Source organism: Staurois parvus, unplaced genomic scaffold, assembly GCF_062004578.1.
Source record: "Staurois parvus isolate SC_StPar_1 unplaced genomic scaffold, SC_StPar_1.0 ptg000131l, whole genome shotgun sequence".
In the NCBI taxonomy this organism is placed as follows: domain Eukaryota; kingdom Metazoa; phylum Chordata; class Amphibia; order Anura; family Ranidae; genus Staurois; species Staurois parvus.
The window spans coordinates 8,671,372-8,694,715 of NW_028317927.1; the positions used below are offsets into that span (position 1 = coordinate 8,671,372).

The following is a 23,344-nucleotide window of genomic DNA, read 5'->3' on the forward strand; positions in this document are numbered from 1 at the left end:
CATTACTGAGTAGCCTATATAAGCATAAAACAAAATGTAAAGACGCTGTCGAACTACAATCAGCTACAGATACTGCAGCTTTTATGCAGTGAAGTGATGCAATTAAATGCTAATATTGCATCATCTCAGTATACATGCAATTTTCTATTGGTCACCAGTATCAATTGCGCAATATGCAGCTGAAGTTGCATCATAATTTTGAATGGCTTACGTCATTAGATGGGTGAATATATCATGGAAACTAGAGCCAATCAACATTTTTTAGGGTCATTTTCGTTTTCAGCACCCCAAAATTATGTAAGATTAGCTAATTTTATGCCCAAAACTTTTTACCTGTTGAACAGTGTTATCAGTGTAAACAAAGTGTTGACAGCCTTGCTGTACTTTCCTCACACAGAAGTCTGTTTACATGTGATCAGTTGTGATTGGACACAGCTGATCACAAGGTAAAGGGCTGCTGTGATTTGCCCTTTGCTGTGTCCAAAGGACATACTAAATAATGCCCTTGTTATGGGTCTAGGCAATTTATGTACCTCCCGAAGTTTGGTCAAAAAAACATCCCAGAGATGGCACCTACCTGTCTTTCCTTGTTGCTAGGATGTTGCTAAGACACTCCCAGCCATTGCCGCTCCCCACCACCCTCACTCTGAGCTCAGTGATGCTGCAACAGAGCAGACAGTGGCCCGCACATGTGGGAGGATGTTAGAGCTCACACTTGTGATAGGCAGTTTTTTGGTAAAGGTTTTTGATAACGTTGAACTATTTAATATGCTTAATTATGAACAGTATTGCCCCAATTAAAGCTCATACACTCTGGCGTCCTAAATTTACTCACGAATACGGTAAATCTTTCTTTCAGAAGTTGTCAGAAAAGTCCACCATAAAAACACATGTAATAGCATGTAAAGTATGTGCATTTATGCATGTACAGGGGTCACAAGCATAAGATTTATTTTTCTTTTTTGTTTTATAACAAGAATACATTTATGTGCGGACATACATTTATTGTACATATATTTACATGTATACACATGTAAAACGCATTTGATACACGATTCAAGCATTTTTCTTTTACACCGCTGAATGCAGCCCTAGATAACGAAGTGAAATGCAACCATGTGCATGGACACATTGGCTATAGTAAAGCTTTGTTTAGATCCATTAAAAAATGAACTACTCTGAACATGGCGTTTTTTGTGTCTGTTTGCGGGGGCCCACTGGCATGCATGTTGTCCCCCAAAAAAACGCACAAAGCAACTGCCACATAACAGTCAGCACAGATAATTGGCCAACAGTTTGGGAAAAATCCAACATAAAAATCAAAGTGCTGATAAATAGCGAGGATTCCTGAAAAAATAATAAAATGTTTTATGCTGTAATCCTCTGAAACAGCAACAGGATTTCATATTTTGGCTGCTCACAGAAGCAATTGCTGCTGGCTGTAATATTATTCAGTTCCACAGATAGACGAATGCTACAAAAGTACTAAATGAAACAGTAGGTTATCATTTTGTTGCAGTTTGCAGATATAAACTATATCACAGTTAGGAGTCACACAGACTCAGAGATTTTATAGGCATTTTATACACCTTACATAATTTCCCAGCGCTTTCCCATGCCCAGGGGGCTGCAGCGGCTGTGTACAGCCTGCCATACAACAAAATGACTGTATGCAGCCTGACTTGTAAACTCAGATGCTTCTTTGCATCAGCGTTCAACATATGTGCGTCTGATGTATTTCTCAAACGTGAAAGTTCAGCATTTGGGAAAAAGTCAGACATGCATAAAATGCCTATAAAATCTCTGTGTGCATGAACCTTAACACTACCTTTACACAGTTAGATTGTCATTAACCGCTTCCATACCGGGTACTTTTACCCACTTCCTGCCCAGGCCAATTTTCAGGTTTCAGCGCTCTCACACTTTGAATGACAATTGGGCGGTCATACAACATTGTACCCAAGCTAAAATTTTATCATTTTGTTTACACAGCTAGAGCTTTCTTTTGGTGGTATTTAATCACTACTGGGGTTTTTCTGTTATAAAAGTTTGCAAATAAATAATTGTTCTTCATAAATTTAGGCCAAGGTGTATTCGGCTACATGTCTTTGGTAAAAATAACCCAAATTAGTATTTATTATTTAGTCTGTAGGAAAGTTATAGAGTACATAAACTATGGGATATATCTAAACATTGATCAATCTTAACCTCCCTAGTGGTCTGATTATGTCCATATTTCTGTGCTCAAAGCAGTACATTTTTTTGCATGGAAATATGTATTTTTTTTATTGTAGGCCTGTAATTTTTAGGAATAACTCACTGAAATCTGTCCGAGCAAGAGTCTAGTAAACATCCCGGGTATGTTAAAATTTGAAACACGAAATCATACATTATAATTTAATAACTAATCATAAAAAATAATAATATAATAATAAATTTAATTCAATAATATAATCAAACCAAAAACACTGAAATTTGAAATATATCACTGAGCAAAGTCGCAAAATCGTTTTCAGTGTCTGATGACGAATTTCCCCACAAATCATTATCACTCAATTCTACAAGTGGTTCTGATTTACTATCGCTGTTCTCTAGCTGGTCTAAAACCACTTTTGACCTAAAGGGATACTTTTTGGACGCCATGGACTTTTTCAGTTTCCAGGCAGAAAGAACAGTAAAAATGCAGGCAGGGCACAGGACAAAGCATTAGGGACAATAGGTATGTGAAATGCTTTGATACAGTAATGTTTTACTATGTGATTTTAGTGTATTTAGTGAATATCACTTTTTGTCATTTTCAAATTTCCTGCCAGTTCTGTCCCCCGTACGTCCCGACGCTCGCAGGGGACGGAACCCAGATGACAGATGCCGGCATCCGTCGTATTACATTACAGGGGACACTGCAGGAGGGACATCGCAGGAACGCAGGACAAGGCAAGAGAATAACAGATGCCGGAGCAGCGCCGCATGGTAAGCCAGAATGTAGCTTGGGGTTACCATTTTTGGTACTGAAACTTTACCCCGAGCTACGCTCGAGAATACCGTCAGGGAGGCTACAGTACTGACAGGCAATCTAATTTCTTGAGGCCCAAAAATATCAGAACAGTACAGATATCCCCCAAATGACCCCTTTTTGCAAAGCAGACAGTCAGACGTACTTCATAAGAGGCATGGCAAGTTTTTTGAAGCTGTAATTTTTTTGTCTTAATTTTTCGGAAAATGAAGAAATTAAAAAAATTATTTTCACAATTTTTTTTTTACATACTGTCACCAGTGCAGTACAGCGTCAGCATATAAGTGGTGTGACCAAAGTAGTATAATGTTACCATAGTAACATTGTACTACTTTGAGGAAGTAATCAGTATTTTTTTTGCTTATAGCAAATAATTTCTGCAGGCGCCTGGGTGCTCATATGTGAACAGTCATGGGACTTTGGATCCTGATTGTTTCGGAGCTTTGAGCAACAAAACACTCAGGTATAAATGAAGCCAAAACAGAAAATATGAGCCCTTCCTCCAGGATCCGCTGTTTAAATTCAAGAATACCTGGCTGGACCCCATGGACCCTATGCTATCTTCCTAAAGACTTTAATGATACTTTATTGACTATCCAAACCTCACACTACAAATCAGGGCCCTGGCACTTGGTTGTGTGGCTCTCAGAAGGACTTAGCTACATACTCCCTACACCCCTTCTCCCTCTCCTACTACCCTATCTGCAACACTACATCTCTCCCCATAACGTTAAGTTATTCTCTCACTTTTTGTTTGAGCTGTTGGCAGTCCTGGCTCTCAACCTACAGGATTCCACTCTGCCCTTACCAAACATGGCTTTCACACATGGCTCATCAACTGCCATCTCCTATGTCCCTGAACTGAAGGAAGGGGCTCCTAATATCACTGATCCCACTAGATACAATCTGTAGCCATGTACATGGTTCAACCTCATAGAAGCCTCCAATCATCAGGATCAAAATGACTCAACTTTTAGTGCGTATTTATTAGTATACGCAAGCAATAAACCTATACAAAACGGATGATGCCCAGTGTCATTCAACTCTTTTCCTGTAACCCAGTCTATTAATGAGACACCCCAGGAGGGAGATCATACAGCTGGGATCACAATGAAATGCTGCATAGACAGCATGTCATAACATAAGCACCATTCTGTTTACTTTTTAACCACTTGCCTACCAGGCACTTATACCCCCTTCTTTACCAGGCCAATTTTCAGCTTTCAGCGCTGCCGGACTTTGATTGACAATTGCACGGTCATGCAACATTGTACCCATATGAAATTTTGATCATTTTTTTCTCACAAATAGAGCTTTCTTTTGGTGGTATTTAATCGCCACTGGACACTTTACTTTTTGCGCTATAAATAAAAAAAGTGCAAAAAATTTGAAAAAAAAAAGTTTCTTTGTTTCTATTATAAAATTTTTCAAACAGGTAATTTTTCTCCTTCACTGATGTGCGTTGATGAGGCAGCACTGATGGGCACTGATAGGCGGCACTGATGGGCACTGATAGGCAGCACTAAACGGCACTGATAGGCAGTACTAATGAGGTGGCACGGATAGGCGGCACTGATAGACAGCACTAATGAGGTGTCACGGATAGGCGGCACTAATATGCAGCACTGATAGGCGGCACTGATAGGTGACACTGATGATGGGTACTGATAGACGAAACTGACTGGCATCACTGCTGGGCACTGACTGGAGGCACTGACTGGCACAACCCCTGGGCACTGACTTGCGGCACTGACTGGCACAACCGCTGGGCACTGACTGGTGGCACTGACTGGCATCACTGCTGGGCACTGACTGGCGGCACTGACTGGCACAACCCCTGGGCACTGACTGGTGGCACTGACTGGCAGCACTGCTGGGCTGCACTGGTGTGTGGCACTGGTGGGCAGCACTGGTGGGTGGGCACAGGTGGGTGGCACTGGTGGGCACAGGTGGGTGGCACTGCGGGGCACAGGTGGGTGACACTTCTGGGCACAGATGTGTGACACTGCAGAGTGGCACAGGTGGGTGCACTGCTGGGCACAGGTGGGCGGAACTTGCGGGTGGCACTGCTGGGCACCGATCATCAGGGCACTGATCATCAGTGCCCTGATGATCGGTGCCGATCCCCGCTCTGACAACTGCCGGTTCTCGGCAGTACTTTCCTCACGATCTGACAGCGTGAGGAAAGTGCAGCCGAGAACCGGCACTTGCATTTCCCTCTGATCAGCGTGTCATTGGACAAAGGCCGCTGTGATTGGCCTTTTACCACATCACGTGATCAGCTGTGTCCGTAGGACACAGCGATCACGGAGATCGCCGGGTGCGCGCCCCCTGGGGCGCGCAGGAGAGCGCGTTCTGGGAGGACGTCATATGACGTCCACTCAGAACTGGCCGGCCGCAGTGCAGCCGTCATTCGGCTATCTGCGGTCAGCAGCTAGTTAATTAACTATTCCTGAAAAGTTCTGATTTCTGGATTCTGGCTTCTCCAGTTAGGCTCACTATACAGATTACAATCTGTCCATACAATCTCTGTACAATCCCTGTTATATTTACCAAAACAATGTAGGTTGTGATTTGGGGACAAACCTAAACAATTCAATTTGTATTCAATCAGGCATGTCCTTGCAATAAATACAGTAGTTTTTGGTAAATATAGAAGAGATTGTACAATCAGACTGTAACATGTGGTGAGCTTTAGATACACTATATTGCCAAAAGTATTGGGACACCCCTCCAAATCATTGGATTCAGGTGTTCCAATCACCTCCATGGCCACAGGTGTATATAATCAAGCACCAAGGCATGCAGACTGCTTCTACAAACATTTGTGAAAGAATGGGTCGATCTCAGGAGCTCAGTGAATTCAAGTGTGTTACTGTGATAGGTTGCCACCTGTGCAATAAGTTCATTCATTAAATTTCCTTGATAATAAATATTCCACGGTCAACTGTTAGTGGTAATATAACAAAGTGGAAGCAACTGGGAACAACAGAAACTCAGCCACTAAGTGGTAGGCCATGTAAAATGACAGAGTGAGGTCAGCACATGCTGAAGCGCACAGTGCGCAGAAGTCCCCAACTGTCTGCAGAGTCAATAGCTAAAGATCTCCAAACTTCATGTGGCCTTCAGATTAGCACAACAACAGTGCATAGAGGGCTTCATGGAATGGGTTTCCATGGCCGAGCAGCTGCATCCAAGCCTTACATCACCAAGTGCAATGCAAAGCGTCGGATGCAGTGGGGTAAAGCATGGCGCCACTGGACTCTAGAACAGTGGAGACATGTTCTCTGGAGTGACGAATCATGCTTCTCTGTCTGGCAATCCGATGGACAAGCCTGAGTTTGGCGGTTGACAGGAGAACGGTACTTTCCTGACTGCATTGTGCCAAGTGTAAAGTTTGGTGGAGGGGAGATTATGGTGTGGGGTTGTTTTTCAGGGGTTGGGCTTGGCCCCTTAGTTGCAGTGAAGGGAACTCTTAAGGCATCAGCATACCAAGACATTTTAGAAAATTTCATGCTCCCAACTTTGTGGGAACAGTTTGGGGATGACCCTTCCTGTCCCAACATGACTGCACACCAGTGCACAAAGCAAGGTCTATAAAGACATGGATGAGTGAGTTTGGGGTGGAGGAACATGACTGGCCTGCACAGAGTCCTGACCTCAACCAGATAGAACATCTTTGGGATGAATTAGAGAGGAGACTGCTAGCCAGGCCTTCTTGTCCGACATCAGTGCCTGACCTCACAAATGCACTTCTGGAAGAATGGTCAAACATTCCCATAGACACACTCCTAAACCTTGTGGACATCCTTCCCAGAAGAGTTGAAGCTGTTATAGCTGCAAAGGGTGGGCCAACTCAATATTGAACCCCACGGACTACGACTGGGATACCATTAAAGTTCATGTGCGTGTAAAGCAGTGTTTCTCAACTCCAGTCCTCATGGACCCCCAACAGGTCATGTTTTCAGGATTTCCATTATTTTGCACATGTGATTTGATCAGTTTCACTGCCTTAGTAATTACCACAGCTGTTTTATCTGAGGCAAATCCTGAAAACATGACCTGTTGGGGGTCCATGAGGACTGGAGTTGAGAAACACTGGTGTAAAGGCAGGCGTCCCAATACTTTTGTCAATATAGTGTATATTAAATGTAGTGCAAAGGCCACCCTGACTGGAAACAGATTGATTGTTTAGATTTGATAGATGCTCATGATACATAGTTTGGGTAAATCCAAAGTTGATTGTATGGTCAGATTGTGACATGTATGGTGACCCCTCAGTATGTGTTCTGCCTCTTAATATGATCAACTAGTTGTGCAAAAATCATTCCCTGGAATTTATAAAACTGGTGCAGACAGATTTTGCTAAAGTGGCTTGTGTGCGTTCTAAAAGTCGTGCAGCTTGTGCCAAATGCATTTATCTGTCTAGAACTGTACTTGAATTTTGCACACATTGGGGTTGATTTACTAAAACTGCATGGTGCAAAATCTGCTGCAGCTCTGCATAGAAACCAATCAGCTTGCAGGTTTTATTGCTAAAGCTTAATTGAACAAGCTGAAGTTAGAAGCTGATTGGCTACCATGCACAGCTACACCAGATTCTGAGCGCACCAATTTTAGTAAATCAGTCCCACTGTGTCATTTTTAGCACACACATGGGCCAATTTTGCAAAATCTGTCTGTGCCAGGTTATCTCTCTGTACACCAAAACAGAGATGGACTTAAATAACTCCACTTTTGTAAGATACCAACTGTTGGAATTTAAAGTATAACTAAAGGCTAAACTTTTTTAGTTTTGGACAGAGTAAAGATGGATTAGAACCTGTCAGTTTTTATTGCTGTCTGCATCCCCATTAAAGAGATTCACTCTCTTTATTTGTCCTGTTTACCTCTATTATTGAAAGTGAAAGTAAAAGAAAATCCCACATTTTGGGTTCTCCCCAGAAAAGTAATAGACAGGGAATCTTCCAATGTGGACACAAGTTCTGGTGACCTGGGGGTCCCCAAGGAATTCCCTTAATTTGCAGGGATTTCCTCTCACTTCCTGTTTGGCTTTGGGACAGGAAGTGAAGGAAAATCTTCGCAATGGGACACAGATGGCGAAAAAAAGATCTGACAGGGTTATAACCCTCCCTTACTGTTTTCAAAGTGGAAAAAAAAAGTTTTGCCTATAGTTCTACTTTAATTTTGAATTGGGTGCAGGCGTTGTACCAAGATGTAAATGTAGCACATTTATAACTACCTGAATTTGGCACGCAAGTCACTGTAAGAACCAAACATGTTGTAGATTCTTCATGAATTTGGGGAAACGCATTCATTGGAGTAATGCCAGAAAAGCGGTTCAGCAGCTTTATTGAATTGCCCCCATATGTGTGTATATCCAATCAAATTGTATTATATACAATTTCGTATACTACTTAAAACTAGGTTCACACTTATGCAGGTTGCGGTTGATGTATTTTTCCAGTGCATTTTGCATTTCTTCACACATGTTCTTGACACAATTCCAATGTGTTTTTTATGCATTTTGCATTTAATGGGTTATATTGGGTTGAGTTTAACCGCTTGCCTACAGAGCACTTATACCCCCTTCCTGCCCAGGCCAATTTTCAGCTTTCAGTGCTGTCACACTTTGAATGACAATTGTGCAGTCATGCAACACTGTACCCATATGAAAGTTTAATCATTTTTTTGAGACAGAGCTTTATTTTGGTAGTATTTAATCACCACTGGGTTTTTTATTTTTTTGCTAACCAAACCAAAAACAAAAATTGTGAAAATTGTGAAAAAAAATGTTTTTCTTAGTTTCTGTTATACAATTTTGTAAATAAGTGATTTTTCTCCTTCACTGATGTGTGCTAATGAGGCTGCAGTGATGGGCACTGATAGGCTGCACTGATGGGCACTGATGAGGAGGCACTGGTAGGTGGCACTGATGGGCATTGACAGGCATCACTGATGGGCACTGATAGGTGGCACTGATAGGTGGCACTGACAGGTGGCACTGATAGGCGGCACTGACTGGTACTGTTAGGTGGCAATGACTGGCACTGTTAGGCGGCACTGATAGGCAGCACTGATGGGCACTGATAGGTGGCACTGATGCACACTGATAGGCGGCACTGACTGGCACTGCTAGGTGGCACTGATTGGCAGCACTGATAGGTGGCACTGACTGGCATTGATATTTGGCACTGACTGGCACTGATAGGTAGCACTGAAAGGCAGCTCAGATGGGCACTGATGTGCACTGGTAGGTACTGATATGTGAGATTGATGTGGCACTGATGGGCACTAGCAGCTGGCATTGATGAACACTGATGGGGCTACACTGATCATCAGGGCACACTGATCATCAGTGCCCTGTTGATCAGTGTACATGTCCCCTCTGAGGAATGACGATTACCAGCTTTCCTCTCCTCATAGCTGTCAGCATGGCAGCTCGTGAGGAGAAAAATGCCGATAACCGGCATTTCCCTATTTACATGTGATCAGCTGTGATTGGACACAACTGATCACATGACAGAGCCGACATCTTTGGCTCTTTCCATTGATCGGTGATCCGCTGTGTCCTAGGGACACAGCGAACCGCCGATTGCCGTGCTGCGCACTCCCTGAGCTGCGCATGCGCAGTGAGAATGGGAGGACGTCATATGACATCCTCCCAGAACCAGAGAACCACCTTGCTCCCGTCATAGGACTATATGGCGGGTGGGAGGTGGTTAATGAATATTTAGTTGTATAAGCACTGTTTCTGAGAACTGCTGTACATCTGTGTTGCATGGAGTCAACCAACTTCTGGCACCTGTGAACAGGTATTCCAGCCCAGAATGATTGGACTGCATTCCGCAGTTCTTCTCTATTTCTTGGTTTTGCCTCAGAAACTGCATTTTTGATGTCACCCCACAAGTTTTCTATTGGATTCAGATCCGGGGATTGGGCTGGCCACTCCATAACGTCAATCTTGTTGGTCTGGAACCAAGATGGTGCACGTTTACTGGTGTGTTTGGGGTCGTTGTCTTGTTGGAACACCCATTTCAAGGGCATTTCCTCTTCAGCATAAGGCAGCATGACCTCTTCAAGTATTCTGATGTATTCAAACTGATCCATGATCCCTGGTATGCGATAAATAGGCCCAACACCGTAGTATGAGAAACATCCCCATATCATGATGCTTGCGCAACCATGCTTCACTGTCTTCACAGTGTACTATGGCTTGAATTCAGTGTTTGGGGGTCGTCTGACAAACTGTGTCCAGCCACTAGACCCAAAAAGAACAATCTTACTTTCATCACTGACACTGGAGGGGACATCTACACTGATCATCAGGGAACTGATGATCAGTGTGCTCTGATGATCAGTGTGGCCCCAGAAGTGACACCTGTCAGTGTCCATCAGTGCCAGCTGCCAGTGCTAAACAGTGCCACGTGCCAGTGCCACATCAATGCCACATATCAGTGCCTACCAGTGCACATCAATGCTACATATCAGTACCCATCTGAGTTGCCTTTCAGTGTCACCCATCAGTGCCAGTCAGTGCCACCTATAAATGCCAATCTGTGCCACCTATAAGTACTGCCAATCAGTGCCAGTCAGTGCCGCCTATTAGTGTGCATCAGTGCTGCCTATCAGTGTGCATCAGTGCTGTCTAACAGTGCCAGTCAGTGCCACCTAACAGTGCCAGTCAGTGTCGCCTATCAGTGCTGCCTTTCAGTGCCCATCAGTGATGCCTGTCAATGCCCCTCAGTGCCACCTACCAGTGCCTCCTCATCAGTGCCCATCAGTGCCACCTATCAGTGTCCATCAGTGCAGCATATCAGTACCCATCACTGCTGCCTCATTAGCGCACATCAGTGAAGGAGAAAATCCCACCAAAATAAAGCTCTATCAGTCACAAAAAATGATAAAAATTTCATTCAGGTACAGTGTTGCATGGCCGCGCAATTATCATTCAAAGTGTGACAATGCTGAGAGCTGGAAATTGGCCTGGGCAGGAAGGGGGTATAAGTGCTCTGTAGGCAAGCGGTTAAGTGATTCAAAGGAAAGCAAAATCTTCAAACATTTTTCAGCTTATATAGTGAATGTTTGAGTTTATAAAGAAGAATACAAACACTGCTATTTTTTTGAACAGTCTAATATTCACTTTTCTTCAATTCTTTTAGAGGAACAACACAAATGTGATATATTTTTCTTCATGTTTTGATTTGGAATAGAATGTGTAGTGTTCCCAATGCATTTGTGTGTATGGAAATAAAAGCTATTAGAAGGATTTTGAGCTTTATTCACTTTTTTCAACACACGGCTATTATTTTGAACACAACTGTATATGTAAAGCGCTATATAAGTACCTGCAATAAATAAATAAAGTGGTCACAGGTCAGCATAGGCACCCTGAATGGTCTGCAGCTATGCAGCCCCATACAAAACAAACTGAGATTCCCATTTTTTCTGCTTTCAACACATCAACTTCAAGAACAAATGTTTATTTACTGCCCAATACCGTATGTCCCACTGAATTTCAGATGTCATTGTAACAAGATAATCAATGTTATTCACTTCATCTGTCAGTGTTCATAATGTTATGGCTGATCAGTATATGAATGTGTGTATGACTGCGTGTATGGATGCGTGTTTGAACTGACGTATAGATGGATGTTAGAATGTATGCGTGCGTGTATGACTGCGTGTATGGATGCGTGTATGAACTGACGTATAGATGGATGTTAGAATGTATGCGTGCGTGTATGACTGCGTGTATGGGTGCGTGTATGAACTGACGTATAGATGGATGTTAGAATGTATGCGTGCGTGTATGACTGCGTGTATGGATGCGTGTATGAACTGACGTATAGATGGATGTTAGAATGTATGCGTGCGTGTATGACTGCGTGTATGGATGCGTTTATGAACTGACGTATAGATGGATGTTACAATGTATGCGTGCGTGTATGACTGCGTGTATGGATGCGTGTATGAACTGACGTATAGGTGGATGTTACAATGTATGCGTGCGTGTATGACTGCGTGTATGGATGCGTTTATGAACTGACGTATAGGTGGATGTTAGAATGTATGCGTGCGTGTATGACTGCGTGTATGGATGCGTTTATGAACTGACGTATAGGTGGATGTTAGAATGTATGCGTGCGTGTATGACTGCGTGTATGGATGCGTGTATGAACTGACGTATAGGTGGATGTTAGAATGTATGCGTGCGTGTATGACTGCGTGTATGGATGCGTGTATGAACTGACGTATAGGTGGATGTTAGAATGTATGCGTGCGTGTATGACTGCGTGTATGGATGCGTGTATGAACTGACGTATAGGTGGATGTTAGAATGTATGCGTGCGTGTATGACTGCGTGTATGGATGCGTGTATGAACTGACGTATAGGTGGATGTTACAATGTATGCGTGCGTGTATGACTGCGTGTATGGATGCGTGTATGAACTGACGTATAGGTGGATGTTACAATGTATGCGTGCGTGTATGACTGCGTGTATGGATGCGTGTATGAACTGACGTATAGGTGGATGTTACAATGTATGCGTGCGTGTATGACTGCGTGTATGAACTGACGTATAGGTGGATGTTACAATGTATGCGTGCGTGTATGACTGTGTGTATGGATGCGTGTATGAACTGACGCATAGGTGGATGTTACAATGTATGCGTGCGTGTATGACTGCGTGTATGGATGCGTGTATGAACTGACGCATAGGTGGATGTTACAATGTATGCGTGCGTGTATGACTGCGTGTATGGATGCGTGTATGAACTGACGCATAGGTGGATGTTACAATGTATGCGTGCGTGTATGACTGCGTGTATGGATGCGTGTATGAACTGACGTATAGATGGATGTTAGAATGTATGCGTGCGTGTATGACTGCGTGTATGGATGCGCGTATGAACTGACGTATAGATGGATGTTACAATGTATGCGTGCGTGTATGACTGTGTGTATGGATGCGTGTATGAACTGACGTATAGATGGATGTTAGAATGTATGCGTGCGTGTATGACTGTGTGTATGGATGCGTGTATGAACTGACGTATAGATGGATGTTAGAATGTATGAATGCGTGTATGACTGTGTGTATGGATGCGTGTATGAACTGACGTATAGATGGATGTTACAATGTATACATGTGTGTATGACTGTGTGTATGGGTGCGTGTATGAACTGACGTATAGATGGATGTTACAATGTATACATGTGTGTATGTACATTATGTAGTCAGTATTGTATGGCTACACATAGCTCTCACTCACTGCATATGTGCGCTGCAACAGCAAAGGGACATATGGAATGAATCATCAATGAATACACAGGAAAAATAAAGCAAGTAAGCACAACAAAAAGTCTGTTCACACAACAGTCATGTCATGCCTATGATTTCACCATATACTGCATAAGAAAGTAAATAGTTTAGCTGTGAGCCCCATCAGATCTAGCAGGCGGGATCAGTTCTATAGCTGTGAACAGTCTTTGCCCTGATAGCACATTGCTCACATATAATGCTGGGAAAGTTTTCTAATCTGCATATTTCCTGATGACTTCTATCACTCACCCGGCTCCCGAGCCTCCTCTGTCCCCTCCATGCTGCCACTTGTTTACATGTAGTTACCCAAGCAACTGTATCTGGGAGGAGCAGAGTATGTGTTGAGCACATTCCTCACACTGACAAAGGGAATCAGAGGACTGTGTGTGTCTGCTTGTGACATTACACTCCTCTATAGCAGCTTTTTTCAACCAGAGTGCCTTGAGGTTTGCTCTGGCAAAATGTCTAAAAATTGGCCAAAAATTGTATACAAGCCATCAGGTGGAACAAGCCTGCCTTTTAGTTACACAAAGCCACAGGTTATCATTGTGCACCATTATTACCTTCTAGCCACCTGCAACCTGACAACCAATGACATCATCAGTTGATAGGAAGGATGTCAGTTGTCTGCACAGCATCCTAGTTTGACCCTCCCCTGCCCCTCTCCATCAGTGCTGGAGTCACATTAAATGATTGAGGGGGATAAACTGAGGGAGAAGAGAAACAATGGAATACTAATCGGTACCAGTGTGCAAACGTATATTTGCTTTGGAATAAATCACCACTAATGTTGGGTGAGGAATGTGCTCAACACATACTACATGTGTAGATTTTGCTGCATTATATAAAACTATTAGAACAGCTTTACATTTTTGAATGGGGTTCCTAAAGATGGTCCATAATTTTAAAGGGTGCCTCAGGACCTGTCCATAATTTTAAATGGTGCCTTGACTGAAAAAAGGTTGAGAAATACTGCTGTATAGGAATGTATTCTGTGTAGGTGACACTACACTTCTCTATAGGAATGTATACTATACAGGTGACACTACACTTCTCTATAGGAATGTATACTATACAGGTGACATTACACTTCTCTATAGGAATGTATACTATACAGGTGACATTACACTTCTCTATAGGAATGTAGACTATACAGGTGACATTATACTTCTCTATAGGAATGTATACTATACAGGTGACACTACACTTCTCTATAGGAATGTATACTATACAGGTGACATTACACTTCTCTATAGGAATGTAGACTATACAGGTGACATTATACTTCTCTATAGGAATGTATACTATACAGGTGACATTATACTTCTCTATAGGAATGTAGACTATACAGGTGACATTACACTTCTCTATAGGAATGTAGACTATACATGTGAGATTACACTTCTCTATAGCAATGTATACTATACAGGTGAGATTACACTTCTCTATAGGAATGTAGACTATACAGGTGACACTACACTTCTCTATAGGAATGTATACTATACAGATGACATTATACTTCTCTATAGGAATGTAGACTATACACGTGAGATTACACTTCTCTATAGGAATGTATACTATACAGGTGACACTACACTTCTCTATAGGAATGTATACTATACAGGTGACACTACACTTCTCTATAGGAATGTATACTATACAGGTGACATTACACTTCTCTATAGGAATGTAGACTATACAGGTGACATTATACTTCTCTATAGGAATGTATACTATACAGGTGACACTACACTTCTCTATAGGAATGTAGACTATACAGGTGACATTACACTTCTCTATAGGAATGTAGACTATACATGTGAGATTACACTTCTCTATAGCAATGTATACTATACAGGTGAGATTACACTTCTCTATAGGAATGTAGACTATACAGGTGACACTACACTTCTCTATAGGAATGTATACTATACAGGTGACATTATACTTCTCTATAGGAATGTAGACTATACACGTGAGATTACACTTCTCTATAGGAATGTATACTATACAGGTGAGATTACACTTCTCTATAGGAATGTAGACTATACAGGTGACACTACACTTCTCTATAGGAATGTATACTATACAGGTGACACTACACTTCTCTATAGGAATGTAGACTATACAGGTGACATTACACTTCTCTATAGGAATGTATACTATACAGGTGACACTACACTTCTCTATAGGAATGTAGACTATACAGGTGACATTACACTTCTCTATAGGTATGTATACTGTATAGGTGACACTACACTTCTCTGTCGGAATGTATACTGTACAGGTGACACTACACTTCTCTATAGGAATGTATACTATACAGGTGACACTACACTTCTCTGTAGGAATGTATACTGTACAGGTGACACTACACTTCTCTATAGGAATGTAGACTATACAGGTGACACTACACTTCTCTATAGGAATGTAGACTATACAGGTGACACTACACTTCTCTATAGGAATGTAGACTATACAGGTGACACTACACTCCTCTGTAGGAATGTATACTGTATAGGTGACACTACACTTCTCTGTAGGAATGTATACTGTACAGGTGACACTACACTTCTCTGTAGGAATGTACACTGTACAGGTGACACTACACTTCTCTATAGGAATGTATACTGCACAGGTGACACTACACTTCCCTGTAGGAATGTATACTGTATAGGTGACAATACATTTCTCTGTAGGAATGTATACTGTACAGGTGACACTACACTTCTCTGTAGGACTGTATACTGTACAGGTGACACTACACTTCTCTGTAGGAATGTATACTGTATAGGTGACACTACACTTCTCTATAGGAATGTATACTGTACAGGTGACACTACACTTCTCTGTAGGAATGTATACTGTACAGGTGACACTACACTTCTCTGTAGGAATGTATACTGTATAGGTGACACTACACTTCTCTATAGGAATGTATACTGTACAGGTGACACTACACTTTGCTGTAGGAATGTATACTGTATAGGTGACACTACACTTCTCTATAGGAATGTATACTGTACAGGTGACACTACACTTCTATATAGGAATGTATACTGTACAGGTGACACTACACTTCTATATAGGAATGTATACTGTACAGGTGACACTACACTTCTATATAGGAATGTATACTGTACAGGTGACATTACACTTCGCTGTAGGAATGTACACTGTACAGGTGACACTACACTTCTCTATAGGAATATATACTCTGGAAGGCAGAACTTCACCCAAAAGAGGAAGTTATGCTTCTTTGTCACCTCCCCCAGTCTCTAACACCTTTGGACACTTTTTTTTGGGGGGGGGGGCAGGTACCTAGTTTTGACAGTCCCCCCTCCCACCACTCTTTCCTTGTCACAGGTCCCAGAAAGCTGCAGAATTAATCACAAAGCTCCCCGCATCCCCTCAATTCACTCATGCACAGTAGGAAGCTGGTTGTGAAGCCGCTTGGACTCAAAGTCGACTTCCCATTATAAAGATAATGGCCCCAGGGACCTGAAGACCGGTGAAAAAGCCGGCCGGGTGAGGACAGCACTGGATCTCTGGACAGGTAAGTGTCCTTATATGAAAAGTCAGCAGCTACAGTATTTATCAGCACTGTATGTAACATAATTTATGGGAACTTCCCGTCCCAATCTTGGAACAAAATCGAGTTAAGCTGAGTATTATTCAGCCATTCACAGGAAGCTCTGTATCCTCTGAATGAATACAAAATCTCTTCTGATTGGCGTCATCCACCCTCGTCTCCTCCTCAGCCAATCAGAGGAAGCTTTTTATTAATTCAGAGAATGAAAGGACTGCAAATGAAATCTCTGGCTTGAAGCTGAATATTGCAGCAAAAGCTGGTTGTGTTAATTTACCTTTAACAGGCTATTCATTTTTACCTGGTTATTTTAGGCTGCAGTACTGCTTTAAATTACTTTTAGCTGAGTTTTTATAAAATGTGCAGCCAGATTTATCAAGCTTCTTTTAAAACAGCTCTGTACTACAAATTTACCATTCTAGGTGCTGGGGGATTGTTGGAGCTGTTTTACCTGCTACAGGATTTATGATGTTATCCAGACTGTCCTGAGATATGCACAAAGTAAATAGAAGTCATCATGGTAAGACATACCAGAGCCAGACAGGTGAGATCAATTTATACAATTAAATGCTGATCTCTGGGGAAAAAAGCCCACTCCTCACCCACACTCCTTTAGGTAATCAATAGATTTCATTAAAAAAACCTAAAAGCCCTGAAATCACAGTCACATGACTTGCTGGGTTCAAAGCCTTCATTATTCTGATCTGTAGTGTGGGAGGGTATTTCTTTCAGTGCCCATGTTGGTCCCTGATGACATGGATGCTTCCATTGGTTGCCAGCAGAGTCCATCAAAGGGGTGCTCACAGGCTCCTAAAGAGATCAAACAGTGGTGTCATAACATCACAAAGCAAAGGGTGGCCACTAGTCTGGTTGGGTTACCTGGACTGCAGCTTCTGATCACCATTTCAACTACTGGAATAAGCAATAAATATATATATATAAATATATATATACACACTGTATATATATACATACACACACACATATACACAGTATATATAATGTCTAGGAGCAGGTGAGAGGTAAGCAGTGTTCCCCGCACCTTGTCAACACCCTTGCTGGAAGTATGTTTTGAATGTAGTCACTACTAATGGGTCATGGAGTTCTGCCATCACCCAGGGAGTCTCTTTAGGCAGAGCGCTTATTTCACTATCTCTAAAGTTTTGGGAGATGCTGCTCTATTTGTAACCCTATCTTAAAAGGGAAGTACTACGCTCACCTAGGTGGATGCAGCATTGATCTGATGCTGCATCTGACTCCCCCAGCTCTGCAGTGGGAACTGAACAAACACTGCTGATCACTCAGTTCTCCCCTTTGCTCTGAGTAGAGAGCCAGGACTGGCAGGCACTGACTCTCTGCTCTGCCCCTCCGATGCTCACTGCACTGAGCTGTGGAGAGGGGTGGAGTGGCTGGCTCAGGTTCTCGGTGCATTGCTTAGAGGCTGAGCCAAGTACTGGTCCAGGCTTCATGCATAATGATAATCCCTACATATTCTTCAGAAATGCAAATATTTAACATATTGTCAATCAGCTGTAGTTCTTTAATGAAAACTTGAGTGCATTCTGTTCATACAGTTATTAGATGACTGCCATAATGATAAGAAAGCATACACAGACTGTGTAAGCCCTGGTTCACACCGTGATTTCTGATGCAATCCAGAAAACATGGAATTGAATAAGTGAATGAGCATAAATTTCTTGGAGGCTTGGATGTGGAGGCTGTTCACATATATTCAGTGCAAATCTGATTTGAAAAAGAGTCCTGAGCAAGTCTAGTGCAGTGCAAGTCGTAGCTCTACAGACTTGAATGGAAACTGCTGCTGAGCACTCTAGGAGATTCAAGTACCAACTTGCACTGGAGTTGCTCCTGAACTCGCATTGCAAAGGAGATTCAACTTGCACTGCATTGGTGTGAACCTAGGCTAAAGGGTATAATCACCTAGAACAGGCATGTCCAAAGTCCGGCCCGGGGGTCGGTTTAATACGGCCCTCCAACAGCCCTCCCTGCTCTGTGTAATGTGGCCCTCCCACGGCCCTCCCTTCTATGGCAGACAGTCTTCTGCTTGAGAGCAGAGGGCAGTGCGCATGCCTGACTGCGGCGCGTTCTCCCTGGTCTGTGTAAATGCGGCTGTCGGACGGCCCTCCCTTCTGTGGCAGACAGTCTTCTGCTTGAGAGCAGTGCGCATGCGTGACTGCACCGCGCTGGGAGCGACAGAGGGCGGTGACGTCAGGGCCGGGCTTCCAGCGTGAAGTGTGTTTCTCTTCCCCTCCCAGCTGCCGAGCAGAGACGTCAGCTCCAGCTACCTTTTTCACCCTTCACATTAGTGCAGGTAAGTTTTTTTTAAATTTATTTTCAATACATTGTGAAAACTCAGCTGTCAGTTGATCTTAATGTTATGAAATGAAAAGTATGTCGTTTGCAATTAACTTGGCATAAAATAATTTATTTGCATTTAATTGTAATAGTTCAAAGAATGTTCGGAAAAATGTTCGGCCCTCCACCATGGTCACTTCATCCAATCTGGCACTCTTTGAAAAAAGTTTGGACACCCCTGACCTAGAAGGAATACACATGGATAGGTGTTTGTAGGCTGACCTACTGACTTTTAGAAAGAGCTGGAAAGTGGCATTAGGCAAGCCAGCTCTCAAAATTAATATAGGAGATCAATGGTTTGCATGAGAGCTCCCTGTGAATCAGCGCACTGACATTGCCTAAGAAAATTTAGTAAGGTATGTAGTCTCTGCAGATTAATCCTAGGGAAGTTTACTTTTGGTACCAACAGATGTACTTTAAAGGAAACCTCTTATAAGAGAAAAATTGAAGCTGCCACTGATGACATCGTAAAAATGCTAGCGGCCTAGATTTAGAGTCACTAACCAAAAAGGTGGACAAAAAGTCATCTAATTTTAACTATCCTGATATGTCTCCTCCTGATCAGTGACTCATTCTGAAGCCATAGAGTCAACATAAAAGCTAGCATTTTTAGATGGAGGTGATCAGCAATGGCATCCTCGCCTAAAACTTATTTAAAGGGATTCTAAATGTTCTCTAAGCTAATGAGAAGTAAGAGAACGTTTGCTCTCATGCACAACACTGGATCAAGATTGGGCTCAGGTAAGTATTAGAGGGAAGCTGCACTCACATTTCTTACCTTCATGCATAGAATGCCTGAAGGTAAAAAGAAAAACCTTCTGTCTTTACAACCACTTTAAGGCTCCGTTCATACGATTGCAATTTCTGATGCAACTCCTTCAAGGGGAACTTTAACCCCCCTTACATTGTTTGCTGGGTTGAGCTCAATCAACAAACTCACCCACCTAGCAAATCCAGCTTTGAACCATAGATCCCCTGCTGCCATGTTTGTAACATCATCACAAGCTGCTTTTCTCTGCAGGGTTCTTATGGTCGGTCCCTGATGAAGCACTGCTCTCCTTCAGCAGCTATCTGTAAGCTGATGCCTTCCGGGATTCCTGATGTGGATATCCCAGGAGGCTGCTGGAGTGTGTTATAAAAGGGGGGGGGGGAGGGATAAAGTGATCACAGAAGGAAGGACCTAATAAAAGACCCAAGAGATTTCCTGGCTGCTCCCCTTCACACACTGGAGTCTCTGTCCGCATGCCATAAAAGTGGTATTCTCTATCCTCTTGTAATTCAGTGTCCCCTGGACTACAAAGTTTAGATTTTCCCTGCCAGCTGATATTAGATACTGCAGGGGAGGGTGCCCCCAGGCATTGTTCAACTGCATTGAAAAAGTAACATCCACATTTTTAATGCAGACACTATGCTGTGACTTGAGCTCAAATCTGCAAGTAATGTGCTCTAAGTTGTTACTTTATTCATCGCACTCACACCAGTTTTCACAGCCATCCTTTTGTGTTGACATGAAGAAACGAATACGTTTGATAGAATACTAATTCCAGCAGATGACTCAGGGAATCAGGATTACATAAAACCAGAGATCAAATTATTATTCTTGATTTAAAAGCTATTTAGTGAAATCTAGGAGCTTGTGAGACTTTAACAGGGTCAGAGAGCATGTTTTTTCACTGTCAGACTGAAAAGTTAAGTTGCCTTCAGAAACAGTAGGGCAAATTGGCTGTACAGACAAAATTAAACCACCCTCCAGCACCCCTCACAATCAGGCTATAAAATGACTGATCTGCCCATACCCCATTCCTATAAAAAGGGGCAGGCAGGCATTGCTGGCACCACTTAACCTCCCTAGCGGTCTGATTATGTCAGTATTTCTGTGCTCAATGCGGTACTTTTTTTGCATGGAAATATGTCTTTTTTTATTGTAGGCCTGTAATTCTTAGGAAGAACTCTCTGAAATCTGTCTGAACAAGAGTCTAGTAAACATCCCGGGTATGTTAAAATTTGAAACACAAAATCATAAATTATAATTTAATAATCATAAAAAATAATATAATACTTTTAATTAAATAATGTAATCAAACCAAAAACACTGAGATTTTAAATATAGCGCCAAGTTCGCACATCGGTAATCTTAGTCGCAAAATCATTTTCAGTGTCTGATGACGAATTTCCCCACGAATCATTATCACTCAATCCTGCAAGTGGTTCTGATTTACTATCGCTATTCTCTAGCTGGTCTAAAACCGCTTTTGACCTAAAGGGACGCCATGGACGTTTCTCAGTTTCAAGGCAGAAAGAACAGTAAAAATGCAGGCAGGGCACAGGACAAAGCACTAGGGACAAAATGTATGTGAAATGCTTTGATACAGTAATGTTATACTATCAGATTTTAGTGTATGAGTGAATGTCACTAAAATTTCCCACCGGTTACATCCCCGTACGTCCCAACATCGCAGGGAATGAAACGAGTAAGACGGATGCCGGTAGCGGCCAGAGATGGCCGGGGACGCTGCAGGGGGGACATCGCAGGAGCGAAGGACAAGGTAAGTGATCGAGGGATCCTCAAGCAACACTGCAGGGTATTCCCAAGTGTAGCTCGGGGTTACTGCTTGTGGTGCTGAAACTTTACCCCGAGCTACACTCGGGAATACCGCCAGGGAGGTTAAAAGCTTAAGTGAGTGCATCAACTTTATGGGGACCTTATCTAGGTACCTCTACATGAGGTGTGCCCCACTGGTGGCTGCTGCCAGGTAAAGGTTACCTGCAGCCTTTAATGGTGAAGTCACAGCTGAAGTTTGACCACAATGGGTCACTTGCTGTGCAGCTCCTCCACTGGGAAAACATTATCATTCTCAAAAAATACATAGCAGTCAATTTACTAAAACGGGAGCGTGCAAAATCTGGCGCAGCTGTGCATGGTAGCCATTTTTAGTAAATCAGCCCTGTTCTGTGATTGGACAAGGGGAGATTGTGACATTCACACAGCCCTTTCCCAACACATAAGGCTTCCTACCCTTTGGAAAGAATACAAGATATTTTCTAAATGGAGGGGTTGCACCGCGAGCAACCCAATGAGATTGCCGTGTTTCAGCCCTGTCAGTTTCACCAGCAAAACTTCAACAGTATTAACACCATCTGAGACGTAATGAAAGAAGCCACAGCTATGAGTGGGGTCACATAATTGGAAGTACCTAGCTAATGTCTCAATAAGGATTTTTGCCCAAACTTCAGCTTAAAGCCTAACTCTAGGTTTACTTTCACTTTGGTCCAAACAAACCATTTCCTTTACTGATGCATTGGCGGTCAGCACTGTATAAACTATATGTAGCATCAGCTAAATGCAGCACTGTATTTCTAGCAATGGTATGGGGACTTATCTGCTGTCAGAACAAAATCAGGTTGGACCGAGTGATTCTCAGCCATTTTTATTGATGAATACAAGGCTTCCTCTGATTGGCTGCAGTGGAGGTGTGAGGGGATGGCATCACAATCTTCATCTCAGCCATTCAGTGGAAGCCTTGTATTTATTGATAAAAACATAAGACTTCTGTGAGTATCTGTTTGTATATGGCAAGGAAATAACTGCAATAGGCAACCAGGTTTGCCCTCAGATAGGTTGGAATTATTTTTAGCCATACAGTATTTAATGTTTGCTTGTTGAGATGAGAATAGATAGCCCAGTAAATGTCTCCCTTATAGCTATAGAATAGTGGGTATGAGTATCAGATAAAAACATCATGTTGAACTCTATACTAGTGTGTGGTTGTAGATTTTTTTTAATTTTTTTTTCCCCCGGTAAAGTTGTACTCCAGGATACGCAGCTATCGTCTAAAAACAAGAGCCACATGTACGTTTACTTTAATCTAGGTGTGTTTTGTGTAGTGACCCAACCTGAAATTTCACCTCTATTCAGGAGCTTCCTGTGATAAATACTGGTCATTGCGGTTTACCTCCTATAGTGGGTATTGCTGGTTCCCTCCCATAATTCAGCTCGCTAAGCAAGCCATTTACAGCACAGTGATATCAGTATTACTGAAT

At 42.5% G+C, this 23,344-nt stretch overlaps 1 protein-coding gene across 1 annotated transcript in view; it reads right to left on the bottom strand.

Moving 5' to 3' along the window:
- Positions 1–13,640, bottom strand: part of ERICH6 (glutamate rich 6) — a 103,236-nt gene extending 89,596 nt beyond the window's left edge. The window contains exon 1 of the mRNA XM_089672594.1: positions 13,591–13,640. Coding sequence (XP_089528720.1) covers positions 13,591–13,621 — 31 coding nt within the window. The 5' untranslated portion in view covers positions 13,622–13,640. The remainder of the gene's footprint in view (positions 1–13,590) is intronic.
- Between the last annotated feature and the right edge of the window lie 9,704 nt (positions 13,641–23,344).